The sequence below is a fragment of the Synchiropus splendidus genome, chromosome 5 (genome assembly GCF_027744825.2).
Source record: "Synchiropus splendidus isolate RoL2022-P1 chromosome 5, RoL_Sspl_1.0, whole genome shotgun sequence".
In the NCBI taxonomy this organism is placed as follows: domain Eukaryota; kingdom Metazoa; phylum Chordata; class Actinopteri; order Syngnathiformes; family Callionymidae; genus Synchiropus; species Synchiropus splendidus.
Window position 1 is genome coordinate 18,046,858 of NC_071338.1, and position 27,955 is coordinate 18,074,812.

Sequence of the window (27,955 nt, forward strand, 5' to 3'; positions counted from 1 at the left end):
AAAAACACATTTTATGGTCAGAGTAGCATTCAGGCGATGCAGCGATAGCTTATCATTTTTCGTTTCAATGTATATGCATTTACTGTGAGAGCCATATTTTAATTAAGAATACAATCCGAGGTCTCCACATGACTACGTTCACGTTGGATCTCCATTTATTGCACTTAGTCAGGTGCGCGGGCTTTTAAAGGCACTTCTTATTAGCAGTTCAGGAGTGGGTTGAACCCGCATTCGAATTAGACGGTGGTGAATTGTTTAACATTTTCGTTTCATGTCACACCACCAATCTTGGCGGGACAGTAAAAGTGCCGGGTCAATTTTACCGTTGACTGATCACATAGCATCCCCCCTCCATCCGCTGCTGGTCTCATCTACGTTTATGTTTTCATGGCAAGCCTCCTTCTGTCTTGAAGCAGCCAATCACAGCAGACCTACAGGAGTGGAAACGGCTCTCGCCGCATGTGCCGTACTTATGACCCGCTGTAGTACTCCCCAATGGTCCGTCACTTTTAAGCCCATCTCTCTGTCTCTCTTCCGTTTGATGTTCAATCAGTCGATGTGTTTTACCTCCAGGTGCTTCTCACTGCAAACGGCCTTTTGTAATTAAAGGAATTCCTAACAACCAGCCCTCGCAGCCTCTGATATCGAGTCGAACAAAAAGCTTCAAACAACATGTTCTCCATTTAGCGGGATACGAGACATGACATGCATGAATAGTAAACAAACAAGAGGCGAAAAAAGAGATGGCGGAGAGGCTTTTATAGATAGTGCCACATTTGCATATTTTAAAAACATTCAACAACGTGTGTTGGAAGATGAGCTCACAATGCCGAGGCTCTATTCAGATAAAAGTGTGTTTATTCATTCCAAGGGCACAAATTTGCCTCACCCAAAGAATGATAATCATTCTAGGAAGAGAGAGTATTCATCTTTACACTGTAAGCCTTGTGCAAATTCTGTGGTGAGGAAAACGCAGATAATCATTCATTATGACACTTACTTTAAGTACTTGTGGGGGGTTTTTTCATACCAAAGTCAACAGAAAACAAATACACACTGATGCATGAAGCATGTGACACATATGAGGTGAATGAAAAATGAACGTGAAATGTTGATTTCTATTATGTGGAGAGATATCAGACAATATCGGTCGACCCATATTGTAATAATTCTCATGTAACCGTCAACAATAGTGTCAATTTGCCCCAATAATGACAGCTGATAATCGCTCCACCTCTATCCCGACCTAACAGTCAAAGTCGGCCGTTTCTTTCAATACAACGAGAAGCATAGCATGTGGGGTCCCATCACGCTAAACTATTGTGGTGAGTGGAAAAGAACACTGAGAGGTTCCCATGATGCTCTGCATCCCACTCAACCAATCAGTTGTGGATAATTAAAATGTGGATTTTACAGATAAGGAGCTTCATGTCACTCAAATATTGAGCCTCCTCACACCAACCAACAGAATTAACAACGTTTTATGACTTCTTTATTAACACGCTTATTGTCTCTCCCGCCAAGTGTATCCCTGTACACTTCTCCGGTGGTCCTGCAGCTCCGCCTCCACAGTTCGTCTCAAGTGGCAGAGCAGGGCGCCGGGAACAGAAGTGGCCGGGGATAGACACATGGCAGGCGAAAACAACGTATTAAGAGCGTCAATGTAAATAAAAAGCCTGTTATTTAATTGGTCTGATGGGACTTTGCTCAATATCTTGGCATTATGAAGCTTGTTTCCTATAAAAATCCAGGTTGTATTCATCAACCACTGCGATTGGTTGACTGGGCTGCAGAGAATCACGTGAACCTTTCAATGTTCTTTTCAAGTCACCGTAACTGAGTTTATTGTTGAGAGTGATGAGACAAGTCTAACTAAAATCTTTAGAACAGATTGTTCCTACTATCCATCAGCGTCAATGCTGGACTCTTTAAAATCAAGTTCAGATGTGATGTTACATATCGTCTCCAATTTATAAGACGGTACATGGAGTTCACCAACTGTTCTATGGTGCTGACTGCACTGCTGCACCTACAGCTTGTATGACCTGTTTGCAGATTTGCATTGTGCAACTAGTCATTATAAGCAGCTTGCAAGTTGTACAAGTCTGGGCACCTGTGTCTATTGTTGGGTCACTTCAGTGTTCTTAATTTTTAATACAGGAGTCACAACAGCAATTATGAAATGATTTGCCACGTATGTTTTGTTTTTTGTTTTTTTATTGGTAACGGAAATCAAGTGTCTGTACAATATCGGGCGTCCCCAATTACAAGCAATCGCAAAAGGCTGTTGGGCCCAGAGGTTGTTTAAAAGGACTCCGTCAATGTAGGTGCAATTACTCCGCCTGCCTGTGTTTCAGCAGCTTCACTAAAAAACAGAAGAATGGGTCTCAATTCAGTTTAACAGAAACATTAATGATGACGGTGTTCTTGACTGAAATCTGAATCCACAATCCTTTCAGGGATATTGTCTTCGCTCCCACTATGTCTGCAAGTTTGTCCCTTCTTCGTATGGGAATGATACTTTATATGACTATGTCCCAAATCTTACACAAATACACATGGAACTGGTATGCTGTTGTGCCTAAAGGAGCTTTCAAGTTTCTTCCAATATTGGTCGAACAGGTGCTACTCACACCACCACAAACATCTTCAGCATTCATTCTTTGCAGGCAATTCCAGGCATCACAGGGTCACTGGCGTCAAGGTGGGGCAATCAATGACAGGGTATAGTTAGGACACAGGAGTTAGGACAGTGGGAAACTTCAAGTCACCTATTTTCGGACTGTGAGATGAAAGTTTCAATGTTTTGGCATTCCAGCAATGTCAATGGTACAGTGATTGTGTGACTTCATTTTCTGCGTCGAGCATTTCTCAACCTCAAGTTGGCCAAATATAGTCATAGAGTGCAACGATCCCAGTGTTTACAACAGCTTATTTTGAAATGACTCTGTTGTACAATGTAGTGGTTTACCAAAATCATAGAAAACTCTTTTGGATACAATGTCTGGTGTTGCTGGTCCTTTTAACTGTGATTCACCCTTCCGCTTGTCTGCCTTGCTGTCTGAACCTGTGCTGTCGATGGTGTACAACCTTCACGTCATCATTCCTTCAGTCAAAGCATTTAGATCTGCCGCAGCAGGATGCTACGGACGCACACATAATGAAACGTTAGCTTGTCTGGTGTTTCAACAAAGGTTCCCATGATGGACACTGAAGGCATATGAGGCCGAAAACCTCGACAGATAGTCTCATTTGATAACAAACAGACAACTGTTTAGTCAATAACATAACAAAGCTGATGAAGTCTGAAAAATTAAGGGGTTTACAAGCAAAGATGGAGAGAAGTGACTCTTTAACACACTTGTAAATCTTAAGACATAAGACATCTTGATGTTAGTGCCGCTAGTGTCGATGTTCAGGTTGATTGGTGAACAATGAAGAAGACGGTCCGCACTGAAATCCCACACACTACTACTTTCTGGGAGACCAATGGTTTCAACACAATGTCGACTGACCACCACCGGTATATGCACAAGTAACATGGTTCCACAAGACAGGTAATCATGAGGCATCTATATGTTAGAGCTTTACTTTTAAATGACAAGTCAAAGCCACTAAAATAAAAGCTCTTATCATCAAACTTTGCTACTACCAGCAGGAGAAAGCGGAGGAGAAGTTTGAACTTGATGGGTAGAGATTTCTTTGTCCTATTTGAAGTATGAGGACAGAAGTCTGGCCACCGCCATTGACATACACAGAGACCAAAAACACAGTCAATGTTGCTCACGATGGATAAATGAGGAATACAGAGTCACGGCACCCAAGTAGCCTTGGTTGGGCTCTTCCGTTCCTTCTTGACCAAAACATTTTAACGTAGATTCTTTCTCTCAGCTGCAATACAGTGCGGATCATTCTTTCTTCTTCTTCAATTTCAGCATATAAACCAACAGACTGAGGAGGGACTTTACTCTATCTCACGAACTCTCTCCGTGAGTTAAACAAGCTGCCACTGGTCATCTTCACAACCTCTACGCACACAGCTGGTGTCGAGTTCTGCCAGCTACTCTGCTCCAGATGGGACCATCTCTCTTTTTCACCTCAGCCAGCGACAAGATTCATGTGACTCTATGGTTTGATTTAGGGGCCCTTTCATATTTTCCCAGGCCTCCAGCAGTGGGGCATTTCTCGAGGACATCCCCGAGGCAGTGACCTAGGAGGAGCAAACCACACCCACCATACATTTAAAGCCAGCATGTCCAAGTCAACACATCAGCTGAATAGATTTATATTCTTTACTCACAATACATTTGGATAATCATGGGAGGTCATTTTAATGTTTCAGGTGATTACCTCACAGACTCAAAAAAAAACCCAACCAACAGAGAATGTTTTACGACTTAAGAATTATTCTGAGCTTTGTAAAAATCAATAGTAGTGCTTGGATAAGAGGGCAACTTAACAGCACAAAAGACAAACTTTATAGAAACACGCACATAAGCACTAATTTTATACAGTAAATATTGTCAAAAACTTGCTGAATTAATCCCAAATTTCTATTCAATGCACTGCAACTATTTCTCCTGCAGTAAAGTTGCCTGTTACATTCCGTCAAGAGGGATTCATACTATCATTTCAATGTCACTTTTGGCAGCTTTACAAATCTTTCCTCCAATTAACTTCCTCTTTCTCCTCAGATGGTCCAGTCACCAGGGAGTTTCACAGAAAACTTCCTTATCGCAGGCAAGAAATTACCTCAGGATCAGATACACTCTGCCAACTCATACAAACCCCACTTGTCACCGAACCAAAGTCAGCACAAAGAAAAGAGGGGGGAAAAGGAAAATGAACACGTGTCAGGGGCTGACAAGAGGTGGAGCTGATCCCTGTGGAGGTTGACCGGTGCGGTCGATCTTTGAGGTCATCTGATGTAATCCAAAGATCATCATCTGTCACCAACACTGGCCTTTTACACTCTGATCAACAGCTGGAGTCAAGCATCTGTCACTCTACGTGTCAGAACTAGCGGCATCAGCACAACACAGATTTACCCTGACAACCCTCGCCTCTAACACAGGGCAAGGTTTGCATTAGAAACGTGCGTATCACAGCCAGTCATTGTTCATTTACCGAAGCGTTTCTCCAATAACGTTACAGCCAGATGACTAGTTTCATCCACACTGCTGATGTAATTAGGGGTCTGAACGTAAAAACCCTAAAGCACCTGCTCAATATCAATGATGTTTCACACCATCACTCAAACAACCAGAGCACTGCTCTACAGTGAGACACTGAAGTTCTCTGCAGTCGGTCGGTGAGTTGGGCTGCTGTTTTTAGTCGTGGACTGCTGTACTTGCTCTCACCTGTTCCCGAGTTACGCACCCCGGAGCAACGTCATCCCCCTCACAAATCCATAGAGACCTTTGAGAGTGTTCTTATGGTTATACGCCATCAACAGGTCCTGACTTAAGAGCAGCATGCATGATGTCATGATGACACCAATTACTGCATAAATGAACAACAAAACATTTAAGACGTTCTGTAAAATGAATTACCATCGAACAAGATGAAACAAAAAAAATGACCACAAAAAAATAATGTTCAAAGAAATGAGGGTTGTGGACATCACTCCGCCTCATACCTTTACTGTGTCTGCTTCATTCGTGGAGTAGGGGGCAGCGAGGGGGAGGAGATTTTTGAAGGCATTGAAACAGTCGTGGCTGCTTTCATTTCATATCTTTCTTATTTCCTCTTTAACATTTGTGTTTAAGATGAAGAACCGCCAACCACTGTTGATTCTTTCATTCTTGGATGTCAGACCGGGCATTTTATTTACATGGAAGAGCTCAGTTTTTTATTCCAGACACCACTGCTTGTGTGTTCCCAGCACTGCACTAATGCAGCGATCAGCATTGGAGGAGCTGTCTGTGTCTGTTTTTCATCATCAATCAGTCTGGATGCTGGAGCCCTGTTTTCAAACAAGACAGAGAAATCCCCAAACTCTCCAAGTGGGTATGGCTTCTGCACCACTCATTGTTAAGTACAGTAAAGGACTGGGGGACCATTGTTTAATCCTCATGAACTATGAGGCTAATTTGAGGCATTTCTGCAGGATTATTTTTAAACCATCTGGATGCTTGACAACTATTTTTACCTGCCTCTTACTTGATGAGTCATTCCATTTGCAGATGAGACATAAAAACTTAGTGACCACCGAGGCAAGTACTTGTGTGAAGCTGTGCCACACTTGAAGTGGCAAGTCATCTGAATGCAGGCAGGGGTCCTTCACCAGCGCCGTGGGACACTTCTGCATTATGGACGTGCCTGGACTCCGCAGCATTGTGGCAAACAGTTTCGGCAGGGTGGAACAGAGCAGATGGCAAACGTATGCAGCGCTCATGCATATCATCATCACCTTCATTAGCTGAAGGTGACATGGGATATCACCTGGCCCACATGTGTTGAAGAAGGCAGGTGCGACAGAGAGGCTTTCTGTTTCTTTCTTTTACTCCTATTGCAGCCGGGATCAAGGTTGTTTGGGAGATGTTTGTGACTAATCGCAATCCCCCTCCGCACCTTGTCGCTGCCACTCCTTCTTTTCCACCACCTTGAAGCAATAAGGTAAATAAGGGCTCCCAGCCGAGAGCCAATGAGCAGAGATGCATGTTTGTGTTGCCTTCCTCTCTGGACCTGACTCGTTAATCTTGGCTGTCAGGTAAAGGGCAGGCTTGGGGAAGGTGAACGTTTTTTTTTTTTTGGTCTAAAATGTCCAGCTTGGTTTCCATAGTGACTGCAGGACAACAACGCAGGGGCAATGAGAAGACGGGTCAGAGTTTTCCCATGCTGCACCACACCGTATGTGGAGTTGCTTGTGCTTTGCATGAAAGAAATGAAAGAGCTATTTACATTCTCTCTCTGTGCCTGCAAACGTCTATTGTGCGAGACGAGATTAATGAGAGCATATTTACACACCGCTATCAGTCGGGTCAGGAGGTAAAAGGCAGCTTTGCACTGGTGAGGCTCTGCACAGTAGACCCTGGCTTCACTCCCCAATAAGTGAAGCATATATGGAGAAGGTGAAGGAGAGGTGAGCAGAAACAATCCTCAGTCGATATCACGTGTCAAACTCAAGGCCCTCAAGGTATAATGTCATGTAAACACGACAGGCGGTTTTCTAAGACCATACATGTCAAGAACTACAATTATGGGAAGAAATGAATGGAACTGATGTGAAGGAAGACGGAGAGGCAGATACATGTATCTTGTGGGGAACTAAACAAGTGACTCTTGTACTGAATATAAGTCACAAAACATTTGTGAATCTAGGATTTTATGAAGGTTTTGTAATATATTATCCAGGGATTCCATTAAAATAGAGAATTTGTGATTAATTATTCTCAATTAATCACAGTTTAATGGTATATTGGCCACAAGAAGCCACATTTTTCAATTTGAAGGAATTTGGTATTTTACTGAATCAAATGATGGAACCATACATACATTTAAACAACAAAATATTATTTTGCATCAGTTTGACAACAGCACAATAAATCACGATGGTGGCTATATTCACGTTTTTATATCACCTTATTTAAAGTAAAGCTCTTTTAATGTCTTGAAAATATTTGGATAAGAATTTCTATTTGATAAGAATTTCAAGTACATTCAGAGTAGTGGAAACCCTGGCCATTGTGTAGCAAAAAACATCCCTGAACAAAAGCATCTGTTTGCTTTTGTTCAGGGATGTTTTTTGGATTTGTTTGTTGTTGTTATCATCCTAACCGCGACGTGTCTAGTGCATCAGCGGGATCAGTGGACCAGGAACTCCTGCACTTATAGAGGTTCCATGTTGTCTGGAGAGCAAACTGTGAAATTATATTAAATCAAATATTTAAAAAAAATTTTTTGTTGTAATTAATTAATCATAATTCACTCGGTAAAGTCCCACCACTAATATTATCTAATATATTTAGATTTATAATTTTACAACAGTCATAGTCATAAACAAACACATGGCAGTATATTGGAAGCATTAAGCCGCAGTTTAGCTCTATTCCTGTTGAAACATATCTTCAACTGGTTTACATTTTTTTGTGTATTTTTAAGCTATCCATTTAGGTCTTTTAAGCTCACACACTCGGCCATCTGATTGGTCAGGAACACCATCTTTAGTAAAATTGCACTTCTAAAGCCTCAACAAGAAGCTAATGGAACTTCCTACTGTGTTTATTGCCATGCTGAGGAGCAGTTGGTAAAAGCAGCTGACATCATGAACGAATGGAGATGGTCTGCCAGCGCCGAGGTGTGCGGCTAGTAGAAATTTCATGCCACAACAGAGAAGAAAAACAAGCCCTGCTACACACAACTAATACATTTTGACATTTGTTGAAACAGATAGGCTCTTCATTCAGGGCTAAAAAAGCAGCTGGAACTAGCTGAAATGTAGCTGCTCTAGTGCTCAGTCACATGAGATCCACAGTGGTGGTGGACTGTAAGGTTCGATGCTCTGAAGTCTTCTCACATCAGTCCATCGTGGGTTGACAGTTCATATTTATTTGATGTTAAGTATCCGAGACTTGTTGATGCAATGGTAAATAAACCAAAAACAATATTACAGCTCAACTTTAAATTGATCATTAAAAATACATCAGAAATTCCAGCTGCCCACACATCCTGCATATTTTAAGGATTTTAAAGGTGAATAAACAGAAAGGAAACCGCAGTAATGAATACTTCATGACAACTACACTTTTCACTTTGTGGAAGCAAATGAAAACGATGTTCGTTTAACAAATGAGGGGAAAACCAAGCGGCACAGAGTGGAACGTCACGCATTGTCAAAAAGCCTGCAGCCTTGAGATAAAGCAAAACAATGATGCGCAGATATGGGAGCCTTTGTTTGTAGCTGACGAGGGAGACATCCAGTCTTTTCTGGAAGACAGTTCAACCAGGATATGGGCAATGTGATCGTGAAGTCAACACGGAGTAAGGTGGGCTCCATAAGGACACACTCCGACTGGACTTGCTGAGGGAAGCTGCACCAATATTAAGCGTTGAGCTTTCATCTCAACCTGCCGTCATGTTGGGGAGGGGCGCTCCACCTCTCGCCATAAAACGCTTGAAATGCTGGAGCAAACAAATATCAGTGCTGGCGCTCAATATCATAAATAAATCCAAAGCGTGCTTCTTTTTATTGGCAATAGAAAGGCTCATCACATATGCAGCATTCACCCTGGTATTTATCAGACCTCTTATGCAACTCATCTCAGGCAGGGTGCAATTTAAGGGCTCAAATGTCAAAGCAGGCGGTGGAGCTAGCAGAAGTCCCCAAAGAGCGGCCACCTCCACCGATAAATCATCTCTCTGCCAGCAGTAGAATCTCACTGCCAAGAGCTGTGGTTACATTTTTGTGGGGCACAACTGGGTGCGGTTGGTGGACCACAAGCGATGCTTCGCCTCTACTTACCCGTCCCTCGTGAGCAGGAAATGATGAGCGTGTCGGAATTGTTTTGTATTCTGACAGATTCAACATCTCTATTTAAAATGATATTCTCTACAGCAATATGCTACAAAGAATGATCCGAATATGATCAAGTAAATTAACTTTTTTTGTGCCTCTAAACAGAGGACTGCTGATATTTTTTTTTTAATCTTAGTTAATTGACTAATAGTTGACTCACGATTCATGGCAAACTAATCATACATTTTGTATCTGTTCTGAATTTACCATGAGGAATATTCTATGAACACAAGAGTACTTGCAATGTATTGATTTTAGACTGTTTTTAAACCTTTTCAGCACCTCTGAGGTGATTCTGAAGGATGTTCTTGACAGTATCCGTTATGTGGGTTTTTCCAGAAAACATGAGGAAAGCATTGATGGCCACTCTGGTGTTGGTAACATCTTCCTTGAATTTACATTTACAACAGATACAAAATGCGTGATTAAGTTGCCATTAAATGCGAGTTCACTCAGCTTTAGTGCGATTAAAAATTGCTATTTATTGACACCCTGAATCAATATCTAGAAAATAACTCAGCGGGTCCTTCACCACACTATTTTTTTAGACCCATATCGTGATTCCCATCTCATCGGTTCCCGCCGCATAAGAAACACACTCCGGGAATGAAGAATACAACTAGTGGCTGAAGCGCTCAACAGAATGACCAAACTTCCGAAAGACATTGGATCCACATTGGAAATATAGAACGCCACAAAATCATCTGTTCCTTATCACATTTTCACAAAGATATTAATTACTTCACATAAAATACATTTGTCCTCAGATAATTCAGCTCCATCTGAAATTACACATATAACATATTTTGTAGCTGACTCAGTACATTATGACTAATCTGAATTCACTTCTGCATTATACATGTACAAAATGCAGCAACAGTTAAGTAACACCTCCGTTCATCAACACCTTCTGTCCCAAAATACACCCACCGCTTCACGAGTCCTGACTCGAGTCTTCTACCTTGGTTTAAAAAGATGGTAGGTAGCTACAAATTATTTGGGGTTCACTTGGGGCTGGGTAATAAATGCCAAAAAACAAACATCCATCCACCCATCATCAGAACAAACAAACCAAGTTAAATGTATACAATACATAAGATATTATATACAAGAATATATGAACATCAGGACAATCTCTTCTCAGCAAATCTCAACTCTTGAACAAAAAAACAAAATTAGACAGAATAAATGGTGTATAATAATAACATAAGAACCATCTGAAGTCAACACACTGAGCTCAAGTTTCAGAAACCGATGTCATGCCATGTCGGAAATGGCTAGCTTGGAGGCTAATGCTACCAACAGACTGAGCGATCCTCAGTGAAAGTTTCCTGAAAATGATCAAAACGGCCAGTCTGATGGATTGTGGTGATGGAAATTGAGTCAGTTATGTTTTCTATGAGAACTCACTCCAGCCAGAACAGAATGCACACGCCAGATTTTGAACTGGCACATTTTTCAGTCTATGCCGTCATCAGTCAGATTCAGAACATGGCGACCTCTGGTGGTCAGGGAGGAGAGTTACTGTATGTCCAAGTAGCCAACAAGTCCATGTTTCACATAGAAAAGGATTCACTTCAAAATGACTGCTTGTTTCAGCCTCACAACATGTCTTTGCTTATTGTTTTTTTTTTTTTTTTATTTGCTCATGGCGCTGTCAGAAGACTTGAGAGTCCTTGAGATGAGATCTTCACACATCAGCATCTTGGCTTCATGGACACTGTGACACAAGGATTCTGCTCACATTTGCCTGACACCTGCACTTCTGCTCCAGCGTCTTCAACATTAACAGGGCATTTTTCTTCAAACTCTCTGTTCTTCGTTTTCACCGGCCCCTGATTTATATCTGGTGCAGAGAGGAAGAGCGCTCCAGAGAGACGGCACGAGTGTGTGCGTGTGTGTGTGTGTGTTGATAATAGACAGGGGCAGGCTGATATCACACGGAGGTGAGGTTCTCCCTGACAGCTCGTCAACAGACAATAAGGCCTTGGATGTTAATGTCCTGCTACCTGGCACACCGCAGGGTCACAATCTGCTGCAGGTGCTTGAGGCGAGCTTCCAGCGACTAGTAGGGGGGTCAATGCTGGGGTAGGCCCGCTGAAAAATGAATGAAACTACATCCACACGCACACACACAGACACTGGAATCGACTGCTTCTCCAGCCATGTGGTTTCACTGGCTGAACTGACAGTTACTGTCGCAACATCAGAGATAATCTGAGCGCAAATAATAAAAGAAGAATCTCTCTCTACAGAGCCAGATTGAAATTTTATCTGTCCAGAGCAATCATGCATAATTTGAGATGGAGAAGGAACAGCTAAAGTAGAGGGAGACACACACGCGCTCTCACGGATCTGCGCGCATATACAAGAGGGACTTATGAACTCAATTTAGTCAGGCAGACGGAGTTCTTGATTCTGTCACTCGGGATAATCGTCAGGATGTGGTATTCTGACTGAGCCCTGCGTCTAAACCCAGCCAGGATATAAGGTCATGTTGGAGTGGAACTCTAGCCATGCGGCACCCAGACCTCAAGTGCCTCAGCGGTTTTGTGGTTATCTTCAGTAGCCAGCTGTCGCAATAACAGAGAAGCTCCTCGAGATCGTCCCTTCTCCCTTTGCCTCTCCACTTCCTGCCCTCTTAAATCTGTCTGCTCCCTGTTGCCTCCAACCGCTGGTGCACTCTCCTTCAACTGCTGCATCGCTAAACAATACGGTGCCTCCAACCCAAATTTTTTAGGTTTTTAGCTACTTAGAAACTTTAATATTGAGCATTTTTAATCATAGGTTAGAACTTACTTTTATGTGCTCTCAAATTTAATCCTTCAAAAAAAAAAAGAATTTATTTTTAAAATTCTGTCAAAATGCAAAAAAAAAAAAAAAGTACATTATAAGTTATTTGTATAGCATTTCCAACAGTACACCAAGATACTAGATATAACTAGTGTATGGTGTTTCAACATGTATAAGTGTACTTGCATGCGCAAGTCGGATCAAGTATACTTCAATGTACAACAACAACTTCAAGCATAGCTGGAACTCTTTGAATATACATGAATACATGGAGTGAAATGCATGCTTGGTCCAGGATATCCAGAAAAATGGAAAAATGTGGCATTAATATCAGATGAGCGGTTTAAGTGTAAAAGATCTTGAAAGAAAATGTGTTAAAAAAGTTTTAAGTTTGTATTCTGTTCACTTCTTAAACATAAAAAGCACATTCAAGTTGAAATGTGTGAAATACATCTTTTTATATTATGGCAGTTGACTAGATTCACAACATTTGAAAGAATAATTTCAATATTCTCATCAAACAACCTGAATTTATTAACCCACAATCCCATTTCATTGTTTGCTCGTGACTTATATGTATTTGCGTACATTATGTCGGTGCATTCTTGAATCATAACAGCAATATAATAAATAACACAATAACATCAACAATAATACTGGGATTTATTTGTAAAGCTCACTTAAACAGTGCATTTGGTCTGACAATAAAGCTAATGCTTTTCTGTCCTTTTTTTATTTTTCACCAAGAGGGCTGTAGCCAAAAACATAAGACTGTATTATTAGTTTACTAAATTCAAAACGACCATGAAGTTGGTTGTCAATTGGCAGCAGAGGCAGGAAGCAGCTCCCATTTTGTCGCAGGCGTGTGTCTAAGAGGACAGCACTGCATAATAGATTTGACAGTGCATATTTGAAAGGTTCCACGCCGAATCAGGGTCTCTGCAGCCAGAAGTGAGACTCAGATGTTGTGCATCTGTGTTTATTTATCATTTAAATTCGTATTGTATCCTGTCACAGTGAATGGTAACATGGATAGCAACCAGCACTTGACAGCAAAATTGATGCAGCAAAGCACTGAAGTGATCAGCAAGCTGACATGTTTTTTTCTGCACTAGCTGAGAGGGCAGAGCTCCCCCTGCTGGACTGACGCTACTATAACAGCTTGTTAGTAAAGCTGGCCCACATGGAATAGCAAATAAGTCAATACATTGATGAGAAACTCTTCATTTTATGCAGCTACCGAAATACATCATTACATTTTTCCATGGTGAAGCTTCCAATATTGACAGGCAATGATGAAAGTTCCTGGCACTGGCTGAGGCAGTTCAAGCTACACGCCACTGAGGAAGGAGAATCCAACTAACAGCCATCCTCTGAATAACGCAAGCCACTTGTGAGTGCAGCGTCTTTCATGTCACGGTTTGCCTTGAATAATGCCTTGCTTCTAAAATATTAAACACAACAAATATGTGAAAATATCAAGGCCTGAAACTTGCCTGATAAGGTACAATTAATTACGACAAAAAAACAAAAGCATCTGTTTGCTTTTGTTCAGGGATGTTTTCCACTACACAATGGCCAGAAATTCTTATAAAATTAAAATCTTTTAAAATCTCATACAAATATTTTCAAGACATGAAAAGATCTTTAGTTTAAATAAAGCTATATAAAAACTTGAACATAGCCACCATTGTGATTTATTGTGCTGTTGTCAAACTGATGCATAATAAACAATATTTTGTTGTTTAAATGGATGTATGGGTCCATCATTTCACTCACTAATATACCAAATCCATTCAAATTGAAAAATGTGGCAAATTCTCTAATTAACTAGATTTTTTTTTTAATCGAATCCCACCCCTAGTAATAATATTACTTAAATCTGGGAACCAGACTGGAGTGAATACATCACAGAAGCTTAGCGACATGACTTCATAAAGGGGTCATTAGATGAAAAGGTTAGATGTTAATATTCATTATGTGTGCTCCGGTGCAGGGGACACACGGTGCACCATCGAATCGTTTGAAAGAACCAAAGAACAGTGACAATGACATTTAAAGTTTGACCCAAATTCCATCTGTGGCGAATTAAGAGCAAGAGGTCGGTGCTCTTTGGGCTTCGATCACTCCAGATCATCTGAGCAGCTCCGACACCAGACAGGTCAAAGCTCTACGAGCAGGAAGACCCGGCCTAAAAATGTTCTTCATCATCTTTCCGACTTGCTGAATGTTTGCTTGCATCTAAGCAAGAAAAATCAGTCGGTAATTATTGCTCAGCCAAAAAATGTGCTGTTCTCAATTAGAAAAGTAGGCACTTAAAAAATATAAACACTTCGGCAAACACCTGGTGTGTGCTGGCAGCTGCGAGCAGCTCGGCATGTGGGAATGAATTAAAGCGAGTCTACGCAGAAGGAGGCGATCATGAATAAAACATTGCACTTGTTGAGGCTGCTGCTTCTAAGGATTTTTATAACTAGTGGATGTCGTTTCCCATTGGCAGGGAAAGTAAGGAAGAGTCAGATGAGGGATATTTCGGGGTCATTTTAGAACATCAAGTTGCTTCATAAATCATGCGCTGCTCTAAATGAACGATAAAAAATGACAAAAAAAGCTGCCACTGAGCGAAGTTTGTCTCCCGGTTTCTTCAAAAACAAGAGAAATGTGTGGTGGAGCTGGAGCTGTTTTAGAGAGAAAATCACAAACAACAACCAGCTGTAGTTCTTCTGTTTGTCTCAAGGACAAACAGCCTGAGCGTGAGAGAGTGGTTTGAGCTGGCCGTCCAGCAGCTCCACCCAAAAATGAGCAATGATGAGGTGATGTTTACCTCAGGCTGTCTGATTTAGATAATAAAACAGGCTTTCAAGTACTTTTTTTGGACAAAGTGCTCCAAATGTCGATAAGCAAGCCGCACCCACAATTGCATTACTGCATGATTGAACCCAGTCATCTTGTATTTTTTATGGAAACAGGCAGCACAGTAATAAAATGTGTGCTTTCAAATGTTATTTAAATGTAAAATATACATGAAGCAGTGTATACAGCCAAGACACTATACAGCGCATTAAATTATGGAGCCGTCTGGTATTTAACAACTAACATCTATCAGCTATAATATTACGGCCATATATTATTCATCGCTAAAATAACAGTTGTTTGGATTGCTGCCAGTCAAATAGCATGTTGGAATTTCTCTGCTTAGACACACAGCCAGGCAGATGTGGTCAATCAGACCTGTCTAACTTCCTTCTGTGCCTCAGGTTGGTGGGTCACGTGACTATGATTGACACATTCAGCTCAAGGAAGAAGCGGACACACCAGCCATTTCAGTTGTTTTAGATCTGTTCAATGACATCTTTCCTTTAGGCTTCCGCTACTGAAAGATTTTTTTTTTAAAAAAACGACCTTACACACTGAGTTATAGAGAAGGAAAAACAAAGTTCTTCAACAGTATCTACATCTTTTTTTAATGAAACATTTCCATAGCATTCACTGCTGTACAGGCTTCAGCTGGTGCCTTATGGGACGTGGACTTAGAATGGTGGGAGTGCGTTCACCAGCAGGCCATTAATAACAGACTTTATAAAATGATGTTGCAGGGTATTTATAATTCTGAAGGTGAAGGTCGGCAAGAAATATGATGCTGGGAATGAATTAAGGGAATGATTACCTGAGATATGGAGGTCAAAAAACAAGGCAATGCTAAGTGAGGGTCAAACTAAATAAGTATATGGAGATAACACTTTTCTCTACAGTCACATCATGGAGGGGATGAAAATGCAGACTAAGTTCAGGTGAGGTTATTTCACTTAGCAACTGAGGAGGATGTGTTGGAAGTGGAGGTGTGATAAGTGGAAAAAAAAGAAGAGTGGAGTGGATGGAAACACAATTAATGGCAAACTGAGCTCAAAATGGGGGAATGCTGAAATGGAACGAATACATACTGAACAGCAGTGAAAACGCACCACTTGAAACATGCTGTTTTTATGTATTATTTCAAGGTCAAATCGTAGGAAATGATGCTCCAAACACGAAGGGTTGGAAATAATGCTGCACGGAAAATGATTAATTGAAATAAAAAAAAAATCTTGTTGCAAGTGCAAAATGCTGATCGATGGTAAAGGTTTTCCATCGTCTGGGCGAACAGTCATCAGGAACAACATTCTTACAGCACACGTAGCCACACACTCTATATTACAGATTACTACAGGGAATGTTTTAGTGACACTTGAGCAAACATGGCGAAATCCAAAATGTATTCAATGTTTGAAAGGAAAACTAAGGTCAGATATGCAAGTTCAAGTGATCAGCAGTTATATTAGGAAACAATTTAGGTGAGGTGATGGCTGCCGGCCTGGCAGTGAAGAGGAGTATTTGGTCGTAGTTGAGAGGCCTGGTTGCTCCTGGGGTCTGGGAATTATTAAGAGTCATTCGGCGAGATCCCTCAATATCTCCAGGATTATCTCTTGTTGTCTTCGAGCACGACCTTGAATCCTCTGTGTTGTGGCAGCTAGTGGGTGAAGCACATTCTCTTTTTCAGTTGCTTCACAAACATATTTCCTAATTCATTCATCATCGGTATAAAACACGGTAACGGAGGAGTTTAGTTGAAACGAGATTTGGACGCTGTGGAGCGGTAAAGCAGTCAATAATCCCACTGTTTTAATGATGACAAACTAGAAGGGCTTCATTGTCAGCTGTGGGTGTGCAGGGAGACTGGCAGACATAACAGACTTAAAGAGCGTGTTTATTGAACCTTCTCTCAAGCTCGGCGCCATCTCCTGCATCACAACTGCCGAGATGAAAGCCGCTCGTGTTTCTCTTCTCTGATCTTATCAGATTGTTCTCTATCTGTTTTTTTTTTTTTTTTTCGTTACAAAGGGACCCAGATGATGCACCACATTAAATCTCCTTTCAATCCCACGCTTGTAGCATGTTATTCTATTTCACTGAGGAGCCCATATTATGATCACTGAACCAGATCTCGTTTTGATCTTGACTCCTTGATTCATTAACCAACTTCAAAAACTTTGTTGTTGTTGTACTTTTTTTTTTTTAATTTCTTCATTAATCGGCTTACAGGTTGACAAATGAGCAGGAACAGGATTAAGGAGCTGAAAGAGACGGTAAAGAGAGCTGGAATTATTCGAAAGATGCCAGCTACTTTGAGCAAGAGGTGAGACATGCACACTCACTTTCATGATCTCCACTGTGTGTTCTTGGGTTCAGTGAACAGTGCCTCCAGAAAACCAATGCTATCAGGGAGAACACTCAAACCACACACAGGGCACAGCTACAATAAAGTCACGCTAAAAATGAACATGAAACCTGCAGCACTAGCCACCACAGCCAGTTCCTAAAACCGTATAACTGAGTATAGAGCATTGACTAATATAGAGGGAAGAGTTGGCCTCGCGTGTGACATGTTTCTAAAATATGGTGTTCCCGGCTGTAGACTGTAGATACAAAACTCTTTTTCAAAACTCTTTCAGCAGGTCCCATCAGGAGTCACCCAGTTACACCTCTCCTCTATGTGTTCTCATTCACCATGAACCACAGCAGCCATATTGCTCTACCAATGAGGATCTGAGGAGACTATACTTTTCTTGATGCAGGTTTGTGTTCGCAATATCACATAGGAGGATGCAGTTTCAAACTCCACAATGCAACTTCATCAAGCACATAATCTTCCACATTTAAGAAGATGATGTATCTTTAAAATGGTCCAAGAAAACTGAGGTCCATTACAATGGCATATCTCTGTAACCAACGTCCTTCTACTCATTGATTTATTTTTCTTTTGTTTTGCAGTGAAAGACCAAGTTTATACAAAGATGACTCACACCTTTGGCGTAATTAATATATTGTCTATGAAACCAAGTTTTAAAGTAAAAACGAAAGTAAAAAGCAAACAATTTTAGTATGAGTCAACACCTAATCCTTCTAGGAAGATGAGAAAAGCTAAAAAGCCATTGGAAATTAAACACTCAATAAGAGGGGCATTACACGCTGTATCATTAGAAAAAAATTGACTTTGAATTGACAAATTCGGCAGAATGAGTCAATTTGAGAGGGGGGATCATTATGATTAGGAATCAGTGTTCAACACCGCCTACTTTCAAAATGTGTTTTCTAAAAAAAGTTTTAAAAGAAATCAGACGCACCCTTCGCTTAGGTGGGATCACAGGAGCATTGTTGAAACTTAATATACAAACTTATTCAGGGATAAAATTGAGATATACAATAGATATAGCAAAGGTTTTTCAGATGAAGAATTGGGATATTTCTCATGTACTTGGAAAGCTAGTTCCATTTGGTACAGATGAAAAAAAAACTCGCATTGGAAACAATTGAAATTGAAATAAACTATATATGGAAAGCTGCTTCAACTGTAGATGAATATGTATCAATGCATGTAAGAGCGTTTCTTTTACCTTTACTGTGGCGTCTGAAGCCTGAATGTGTGAGCGGGACTTTAAAATAAAAATTGAGGAAGATATGGTTGTAGTGCTAATTTGCTAGTATGCTAGGTGAGTCAGGAACTTAACATGCAAAGATAAGGCACAGAATATTCTGAAGAGTTTCAGGAGAACTCAGGTTTAAAATCATGACTTTGTCTACAAAATGCATCAAAGATCTCAAGTAAGCGCTGCTGTAGTTTACCATTAAAATGGCTGTTCCTGATACAGGAGCAGCAGCAGCCTGGGCTAAGCAGACCTAATGTACTATTTCAAACACCGACAAAAGAAGAAGACAAATCGTCGAGGTCGCAGGGACCCTGATAAGCTTTTGTAAATCATCCACCTCCGAGCAACACGTTTTATTTCCCTCCCTCGGTGGTCATTGGGCTCTGACCTACAGGCACAAAGATATTTATTGCCTTTGTGTCCGTTTGTGCTGACCAGCCACTCGTCTGTGGTTCCAGGCAAACTGAAAGGCTTCTACATCTGCAGGAAGCTGGCAAAAGCTGCAGGGACTCAATTTTCTCTCCAGACTTGCAATGTGTCTTTGGTGTCAGCTTTCTGGTAATGACGGAATTAAATAAAAGATCTGCCACACAGGCTGAGCAGAATGAGCTTCTATCAATGAAACTGCCTGTGAAAGAGACGGATGGGGTTTAAAGGCCCAGATACATCCATACAACATAAACATCTCCCAGGAGCTGCAAGCAGATTTGACAGGCAGCCTGGTTTTTTTCCCCCAGCACATGTAGGAATCATCCCTTTAAAAAAAAAATAATGGCGGCTGACTCTGAGGTGGAACCTTGAGGTTTTGTTTGAAAATAACAAAGAGCAAATTGTCAGGAGCAGTGAGAAACTTAAACTTCATGCTTAGTCTCTGAAGCGTTTCAAAAGGTAGCACCCAAACACACGTTATTTATAACCCTCTCTATGCCTCTGGTTGCTATGATCAGAATCGATGTGAGCCACAGGTGATGATTTATGCTGCTGCCATAGGTGGTTTGATTTACACCCTCCCTTTAGATTTCCTCCAGGGCACAGAAAATACCAAACTTTAACAGCCTCAATTGCAAACCAACAGAGAAGATGGTCTGCTTGGCGGTGCGTCGCAGACGATAGTTAAACCCTGTTATTGTGCTGCAGGGAAATTTGAGGGTCAAAAACGGCGGAACAGATGACACTTCGGGGATGAGACAGACTGATGGTGAGCTTGTGCAATCACCAGGATTTAAGGCGAGAGAAATGGCGGGTCAGGGTCAGCATGGCAAACGTAAATCAAAATGTCTTGGTCTCCTCAGATGGGCAGGAGTTACTCATAAGCCAAGAGCTTCTTCGGGTGAACTCAATAGTCCAGTATCATTCACAAGGGCCAAAGAAGATGGACCTTTTAAAAACTCTCCCTTGTGTGTGTCATCTACATATGTTAACGTCGAGTCAGCAAACCCCAAAAACACCATGACAGCACACACAACATTGTGCGTGGAGCAGTAGACTGGCAAAAAAAGGAAGTATTTACAGTCACCCATCCATGGAATTAAGCGGTAACATGGCTGCTGAAGACATCCATCATTTGTTTCACAAACAGGGCAGAGTCAATGAGCCGGGCAGTGACAGATGTGTAGTCTTGACATTTACACCGGACATTTACAAGTGAGAGAGAGAGGGTTGCTCAGCATTCTGAGCATGCTCGCGCCCCACAGAGTGGAGATCAGCACACCTATTGTTCTCTCCTTCCTCCCTGCCTCCTGAAGCTGTGAGAAACAAGCTTCTGAAAACCCTGCCTCACCACAGCCGGCGACTCCAACCCTAATGTAGTTTGAAATACGGGCCCGGTTGTCATTTGGCGGCGGCTGACAGCGGCTGACAGTAAAAAGAAACAGCCGCACACGGAGGATAAATGAGAAGGCCCTTGAGTGATGACAGCCCGGATGAGATAGAGAGCAGTGATGTCACCCAGACAGGGCGGCTGACGGATACCACGAACAAGCTGGTTTGATTATCTACCATCTCGGTTTCCGCCATAGATTGATCCTGCGTTGGTGGTGGCGTGTGCAGCGTGGCAGCTTAAATGTGAAGGCTGTGCACTGCTCTTTGTTAACTATCTATTTTGGTTGAGATTTATCTTCCTCCACAAGATCTTGGACTGTATTCAGCGTCCCACTTACGTCTCAGTGTGTTTAAATGGGGTCAAACTGTGTGTGAAGAGTCACAGCAGGATGTTTTGGCTCAAAGGCTCTTTCTGTTGTGTGTGTGTTAAGGCAAATGAATTAATAACTACAGCTTTGCCCCATGTCGGGGAAGATCGCCAGGTTCGTTCAGTGCGTGGCTGCTGTTCAGATCCCTTTAAAAGTAGACAGGCAGGTGACATGAAGGATAGCTGCCTTCAGTGAGCGGCCGAGATGGGGTTTCAATAGCGGCTTCAATAGTTCCTAAATGGGGATGTTTCTTTAGCTGGAAGCAGAGCTCAGTCCAGCATCAATCATACACTGGTGCTTTCAGTCGTAAAAGGTTTGAGATGTTTTCGTTCCCTTTGTTTGATCCTGTTTTGATCCGTGTGTGTGTGTGTGCGTGTGTGAGTAAATCCCAACTTTCCAAGCCGTAAATCATCAACTGAATTGAGAGTAATGAGTGTGCTGCTGTTCACAGAGACAGTGTGTTGCAGCCGCTCCTGGCTGTGAGGCCATCAGCCTCTGAAGACATTAATCACATTTCTGATTCACTTTTCAGCCCCACACACTGATATTTGAAATGACTAGTGTCTCATCATTGAACAAATGAAGCCAGATCCAGCGTTCTGGATGATGGTAGGACACACTGCCACAACACAAGTCAACATCAAACACTTTGTTGGGCCTCCTTTTAGCTTTCATTATGCATTACATTAGCTGCCTTTTAATGCATTTCTCAAGATTTAGCAGACTCAAAGATCTTGGCGAAATGTAAACCAGAGTTATTGTTCAATTGTGTTTCAGTTATTTTAATAAATACCTGAAGTAAAATTAACTTGATATGAAGTAGTAAAATAACCCCTACTCGTCACAACACTTGCATTTCGCACTAAGAGAGGAAATCAGAGTGCCTAGACAGGGAGGATTAACAAAGGGATTGCAACTAAATGGAATTGGAATGTTTTGTCATCCAAAATATGCAGAATTTAAGAGTAAAAAAACAGCATACAAGTATTAAAATACAATGACCACAAAAGCATGTTGGAAGTGTCAGAAATAAGAAAGAACCGTAGTAAACGCTGCATATTTGATACTGCAATACAAGTTCTGCAGAGCATTGTGTTGTTTCTGATGTGGCATTACACAAAGTACACAAAGCGACTGGACCAGAACCACACCTGAGCCAAGGGGAGACACTCAAAGTGTTCCATCTGTCACAGATGGTTCACGTCACATGTCACTCGTAAATGAATTTTCGGGGACAAACCTTTTCACCATATTGGTTCCGTTCCAGCAGGACAGCCCATCACTGGATGCCAGCTCGCTCATACATAGTTGATCTGCCAGACCTCCATAATAAGTCAGGAAGAGACGCAGGCCATTCAAAAAGTCACTAAAATAAAGCAGAAAAAATATTTTTTTGCCAAGGCACTGCTACATGAAAAGGGTTAAGCATACATTTAGACATTTTTTATGGGTTGACTCCTTTTAACGCATACATTTTGTAGTTTTCTTACCGTCTCTTGACAGCCAGCGAATCCCCTGACAGTCTGACAGGAGCTCTGAGAGGGAGAGAATCTTTGCGGCCCCTGGTGCTGCTACGCTGGACGCTGATGGACTGTCCAGGCTTCCTGCTCACTGAACCGCACAGTTTGGGCACCTATTTCAGGAAAAATAAGAAGAACAACAAAATTTCAACTCACAAATGACTGACACACGAGTCTGAGCACGCACGCTAGAATAACGTTAACATTAAGCAGTGATCTCGTGTCGATTGTTGACACCTGCTCCACTCAGGAACACCCGGCTGTAGTAGCAATAGGATACCACTAGATGGAGACGTAGTGCGTTTCTGCTGCGGACCAAATTAAACGCCAGGAAAGTGTATATTTTCAATTTGAGATTGAAAAATGACGCATTAGCAGTTTAAAACTAGAGCACAGCTTTATCAAAATTATATCACCTTCTTTTTGGCGTCATTGTGTCAAGCTTCAGACATGAAAAAAGGGCAATTCTACAGTACATTATGGAGACTGCCATAATGGGGCACTTTTTCCGCAAATGTGGCTTATGTATTACAGGTTACTGGACAATGTCAATCAGACCTGAGTTGAAAGACGTGGTCCATTCCGTTGAGCATATCCGAAAGCATCATGCAGCAGAACATGAAGTCCCAGAAGAACCTGCTCCAGATCCTGAGGTCCGTGCATCTGAGCAGACAGTCTCTCCAGCGAGTGGACAAACTCCCTCCAGTGCGCATCAATCTCCGCCATGCTGGCCAGACACCCGCGCATCACATTCAGGCAGTAGCCCATGCACGGCCGTGACTGGGTTAGACCCTGTGAGTTTAGAACCTGATAAGCAGAAGCTTCATTTTGTTGGACTGGCTTAAGGTGTGTCACTACCTGACAGTGTGGACAGTAGTGCATCTTCAACAGGGCGCGTCTGCACTCCCGGCTCAGCTGAAGATGATCTGTTGTGTTGATCACCTCGATGCCCAGGTGCAGAGCTTGAAGGACAAGCTTCCCAGACACACCAGATCGAGTGATCTGATGAGCCAATATGCTCGGCGTGGAACCGAAGGGTTTTATAATCCGAGTGGAAGCCCTTACACACTCAGCGTAACTTGAGGAAACGTCACCGGCCCCCGGCTGGATGAGGTGGCTGTAGACCAACGGGAAGAGAGCATCAAAAAAACGCTGCACCAGCTCGTCCACGTTGAGCTCAGAGCCCAACAGGAAGAGGCCGATGTCAGTGAAGAGCTCTCGCACAGGTCCAGCGGCCTGGTTAGCCATGCTGGTGTAGGAGTCCTGGAGCAGAGCGTTGGTGTGGTTCTCCGCCTGTCGCATCAGAACCTCGAAGATCTCTGCAAGCGAAAGAAATAAACTGAGATGAATCATGGCCAACAAAAGTACCTGTACAAACTCTGTTGCAACCAGATTCCAAAGACATTTATATAGATCAATACATAAATAATGTTTTAAACTCTCATAAAAGAAGTTAGCTGTGATCAAACTCATTTGCATTATAACAAGATCACGTGTGGATCTGATGACACTTAAACATTTTAATTATAATTCTAAACAAAACTATGGCACAAAAACTCAAGTTACAATTGTGAGTCTGTCTGAAACAATTCCTGCTAAACCTGGTGCAGCTGACAAAATCAGAAGTAGAAACGGAGCAGAAAGAAGAACAATTCTCGTAGTTTCTGCCCCTTTTTGTTGTATTTTCTTTTCTCAGACATACAGTCAGCTTAAGTTATTTCTTATTGAAGTCCATTTTGCTTCCCAGAGTCGTGTAAGTAAACTTAAATCCAGATTGTTAGAGTCATGGAACAAATGCTGATAATTTTCGGAACATGAGTGATCCATTAATCTTATTATACCTAAACCAAGATGAACATGTAGGATATTAATATTGCAAAATCAACAATATCAATTTCCTGCACAAAAATATGAGGCAGTAGCGAATGTCACTTGTGTGTTTGCCATTCAATGTACTGGCTTCAGCAAGTGACACCTGAGGCCAGCCACACTTGGTATTATGCTGTTTAATATTTTACCAAAAATATCTTGTTTTTACTGTATTGATTGAGATATCTAGCATAACGTTTGTCCATATCTTTCAGCCCAACATTGCTCAGAACAGAAAAACACTCAGAAGAGAACAATTTAATATTCCCTAGACAAACAGAATTACAGTAATTTCCAGACTACAGAGCGCACCAGAATATCAGCCACACCCACTACATTTAAGAAGGAAAATAGATCTTGTTCATACATAAACCGCACCGGTCTGTAAGGCGCGGGCATGGCTTTTAAGTTATAAAAATTTCAATGAATAAGCCAACTTAATCCTGTTTTTCTTGTTTGTTTTTTTTATATAAACTAAACCTGGAACTCACAAACAGCAGAGGGGCATTTTTCTATGAGCTTAGTTTTACACTTACAAGGGCCAGATGAACACAGATGAACCACACTTTCACCCAGCTAAGCTGAACTGCAGTGTTCTGAGAGGTTTTCAACCCCTCCACTGACAAAGCAGGCAATCTTGTGTGCATAAGCATACAAGAGTGCAGCGGGTTAGCGTTGATCCCTCTGACTTTCTCCTCTCTGCTTCAGCTAAGACCCGACGACCACCTTCGCATCATGTGCTTATCATGAGGCATGGGGCAGTCACCAGGGCGAAGGCACTCCGCTGCCCATGGGGGCCCAGAGGGGCCGCGGGGGGTAAACAACGTGGTTCGAGGGGATTCAACAGACGGCTCCAACATAGCCGCGGGCAGAGAAAGAAAAAAAAGCGCTGCGTGAGGCAACATATGGGTGAATATGTCAACATGCGTGTTTGCCTTGTCTGTTTGGAGGGCGGACGCAGAGGTGTTGAGCGGCTGATGTGTGCTCACATGGGTGAAGAAGAGAAATATGTGCTCATCAAGTACAGTCACAGACCATTACAGGCCTGGGGGTGTGCGGTGCTGAGCACGCTGGCTTCACTGTGGCTCTCAGCACGAGCATCACCAAGAGTTCACCACTTCACACCACACAAATCACATTTAAACAAATCCATGTGCAACATGTTTGACAGGTTTTAAAGCCATTAGATGAGATTAGACATTGGCTAGCCCTGCAGCTGCCGAAAAACAGTGTCAGCCACTGTAATTGGCAGCAAAACCTACAAGAGCGTCACCACTGAGCCGGGAACGCTGACGGAGGAGATGAGCGCTGTGGAGCTGCTGTTAATGACATTATTCTTCACCTAAAATCATGTTTCTCACTCAAAGGTCTGATCCAGCAGCGCTGCAGGAGGGAAAACCTGAGGATACAAATCCTTCAGTGGAAATGAGGACAAGCGGTGGAGGATATATTTTTCAACTGAAAGAGACGTCTCCTCTAGAGTTTCTTCTTTCTTCTTCAATTGTCTTGCATGACAGAATCACAAGCAACCAAACTCAAGCAGTTGAACCACCTGAGGGAAACAACTTCACCATGCCAAGTGATTTAATCAGAAGGAAGGAAATGTAGCAGTCACTCTACTTTCCCTATTCAAGTGAGTGTGAAGACCACCAGGGACGCAAACGTCAGGTGTCTGGTTGGCCTGTGAGAGGCGGTGACCCAGAAGATGAGAGGAGCCCACATGTTTTCAGTACTGACAGAGCAGACGATGAACACACACGAGGGAAGAAAGGTTCATGAACAGACGTGACAAAAGTGTGACCTTTTAACAGTCTGCGAAACTTTGGAATTCAACAGCTTTTGTTCGTCTGCAGGTAAGAAGGGAAAACATGATGTTCTGGTATGACTCATTACTTATGCACCCCACCATAACCAAAGGATTTTAATGCTCTCTCTTTTTCCCTCTATGATGCTTCAGTGACAGGAACAGTGACAGAAGTGCGATTTGCAACTGAGTAGTCGAGATTGACAGGGAGACGTCTCAGCTCATCGAACTGCGACCTCATTTTCTCCACCAGAGGGGGACATTTTCATGATTCACTTCGCATTCGGTGTAGAAATAAACATGTTTTCAATAGATGCGTTGCACATTTCAACTAATGAAAAACACCTTCGGCATCTACTTCTTCAGGATTCAGTAGAAGAGATGTGAGAAGTTGTGATATACATTTAGATTCTTAGCAAATAATGTTTCTCTCTTTTGTTTTATATCATCTGCCAGTCTCCAAATCAATACATTTTAAGCATTCAGAAAAAATACTACTTGGTTACTTTTTATTTCTTTCATTAGAATCACATTAGTTTTGTTGTAAACCAAATGACTTGTAAGAGGCTGAAGCTGATCCCAGCTCCTTGGGGCAAGAGGCAGGCAGCATTCTAGCCAGGTGGCCAGTACAACTTCTGGTCAGAATTTATCTTTATCCTGTTGAATTAAACATCAAGACTAACATTAGATTTACATCAGACTGAAAACAAAAGGATGGCAGGGGAAAACTTTCATTTTGGAGTAGAAGAGTATCTTAAAATGATGTGTAACTGAAATTATGTGTTTAATTTATCTGTCTGCAGTATAAAAAGTGATGAGCTTGATTTAAAGCAAAAAAAAACATTTCTTCTGAATATCACCGCTCTGATATTCAATACTATTTAATTTTCCATCCTTTTATGTAATGTTCTTATAGTAAAATAGATGTTTGGGGTGAAGCAGCATTCATTATACGACTGTCCTTGAGCAAGAATTTCAAGTTGTTTGAAAAAAAAGTTTTAGTTGTTTTCTTCTGTCTGTCTTCTCATTCTGATGCTGCAGCTTCGTCGGCTGTTCATAACGCAGGTTACTTACCCAGTGCTGCAAATGAAAATCAGTTTGTTCAGGTTGAATATGCATCCACTTCTGAATTCGTTGGAAACCAATGGCAGAACAGCGTCAAATCACAGGCTTGCCTGACGTTTATGTATCTTTTCCAACATCCAGTAAAAATAGATTTGCCACTGCTACCCAATAAATTAAGCAGCTCAATAGTTTTAACACTGCAGCCTTGTACTTCCAGAACCCAGTTTCAGCATGAGAGACGGCTAGGTCTTACGGTTACCTCAGAAGTAGGAAAACGGAACTGGGAATGACGTTACAGCCGAGTTCAGTGTAAGCTATTGACGTTGGAATTGAAGATAGCGACTCCATGAAAGCTATTCTCACACATGCCTTGTCCAGATATAGTTAGTTCCATGCTAAATACGTGCTTTACTTAACTAGAAAAGCTGCAGAATGAAGAGGATAAAAGGTATCCAGAGAATGAGTTTGCTTCTTTTGCTGTACTTCATTGATTCAAAACTTCTATTTCCTGTTTATGGATGTTGCCCCACTCAGCTTGGTTGTAGCATCTTGTCCCCTTCTGTTCAGAAACACAAACACACTCGTTCGCTGACATAGTTCATGCGCCTGCAGGATCGTTCTTTGTTCTTGATCCCGCAGCAACGAGTGAACACACACAGACGCTGCGGGTGAACAGAGCTATCCTGATACTGTATCCCCACTTTTCCTCTGACGTCTCTGAAGATCCCACATAA

General features: G+C 41.9%; 1 protein-coding gene across 1 annotated transcript in view; it reads right to left on the bottom strand.

The window, feature by feature from the left end:
- The window catches only part of gpc5a (glypican 5a), a 120,447-nt gene that overhangs the window by 70,410 nt on the left and 22,082 nt on the right, over window positions 1-27,955 (bottom strand). The window contains exons 3-6 of the mRNA XM_053866768.1: window positions 23,342-23,802; window positions 23,042-23,275; window positions 22,454-22,596; window positions 22,204-22,329 (exon numbers count right to left, since the gene is read on the bottom strand). Coding sequence (XP_053722743.1) covers window positions 22,204-22,329; window positions 22,454-22,596; window positions 23,042-23,275; window positions 23,342-23,802 — 964 coding nt within the window. The remainder of the gene's footprint in view (window positions 1-22,203; window positions 22,330-22,453; window positions 22,597-23,041; window positions 23,276-23,341; window positions 23,803-27,955) is intronic.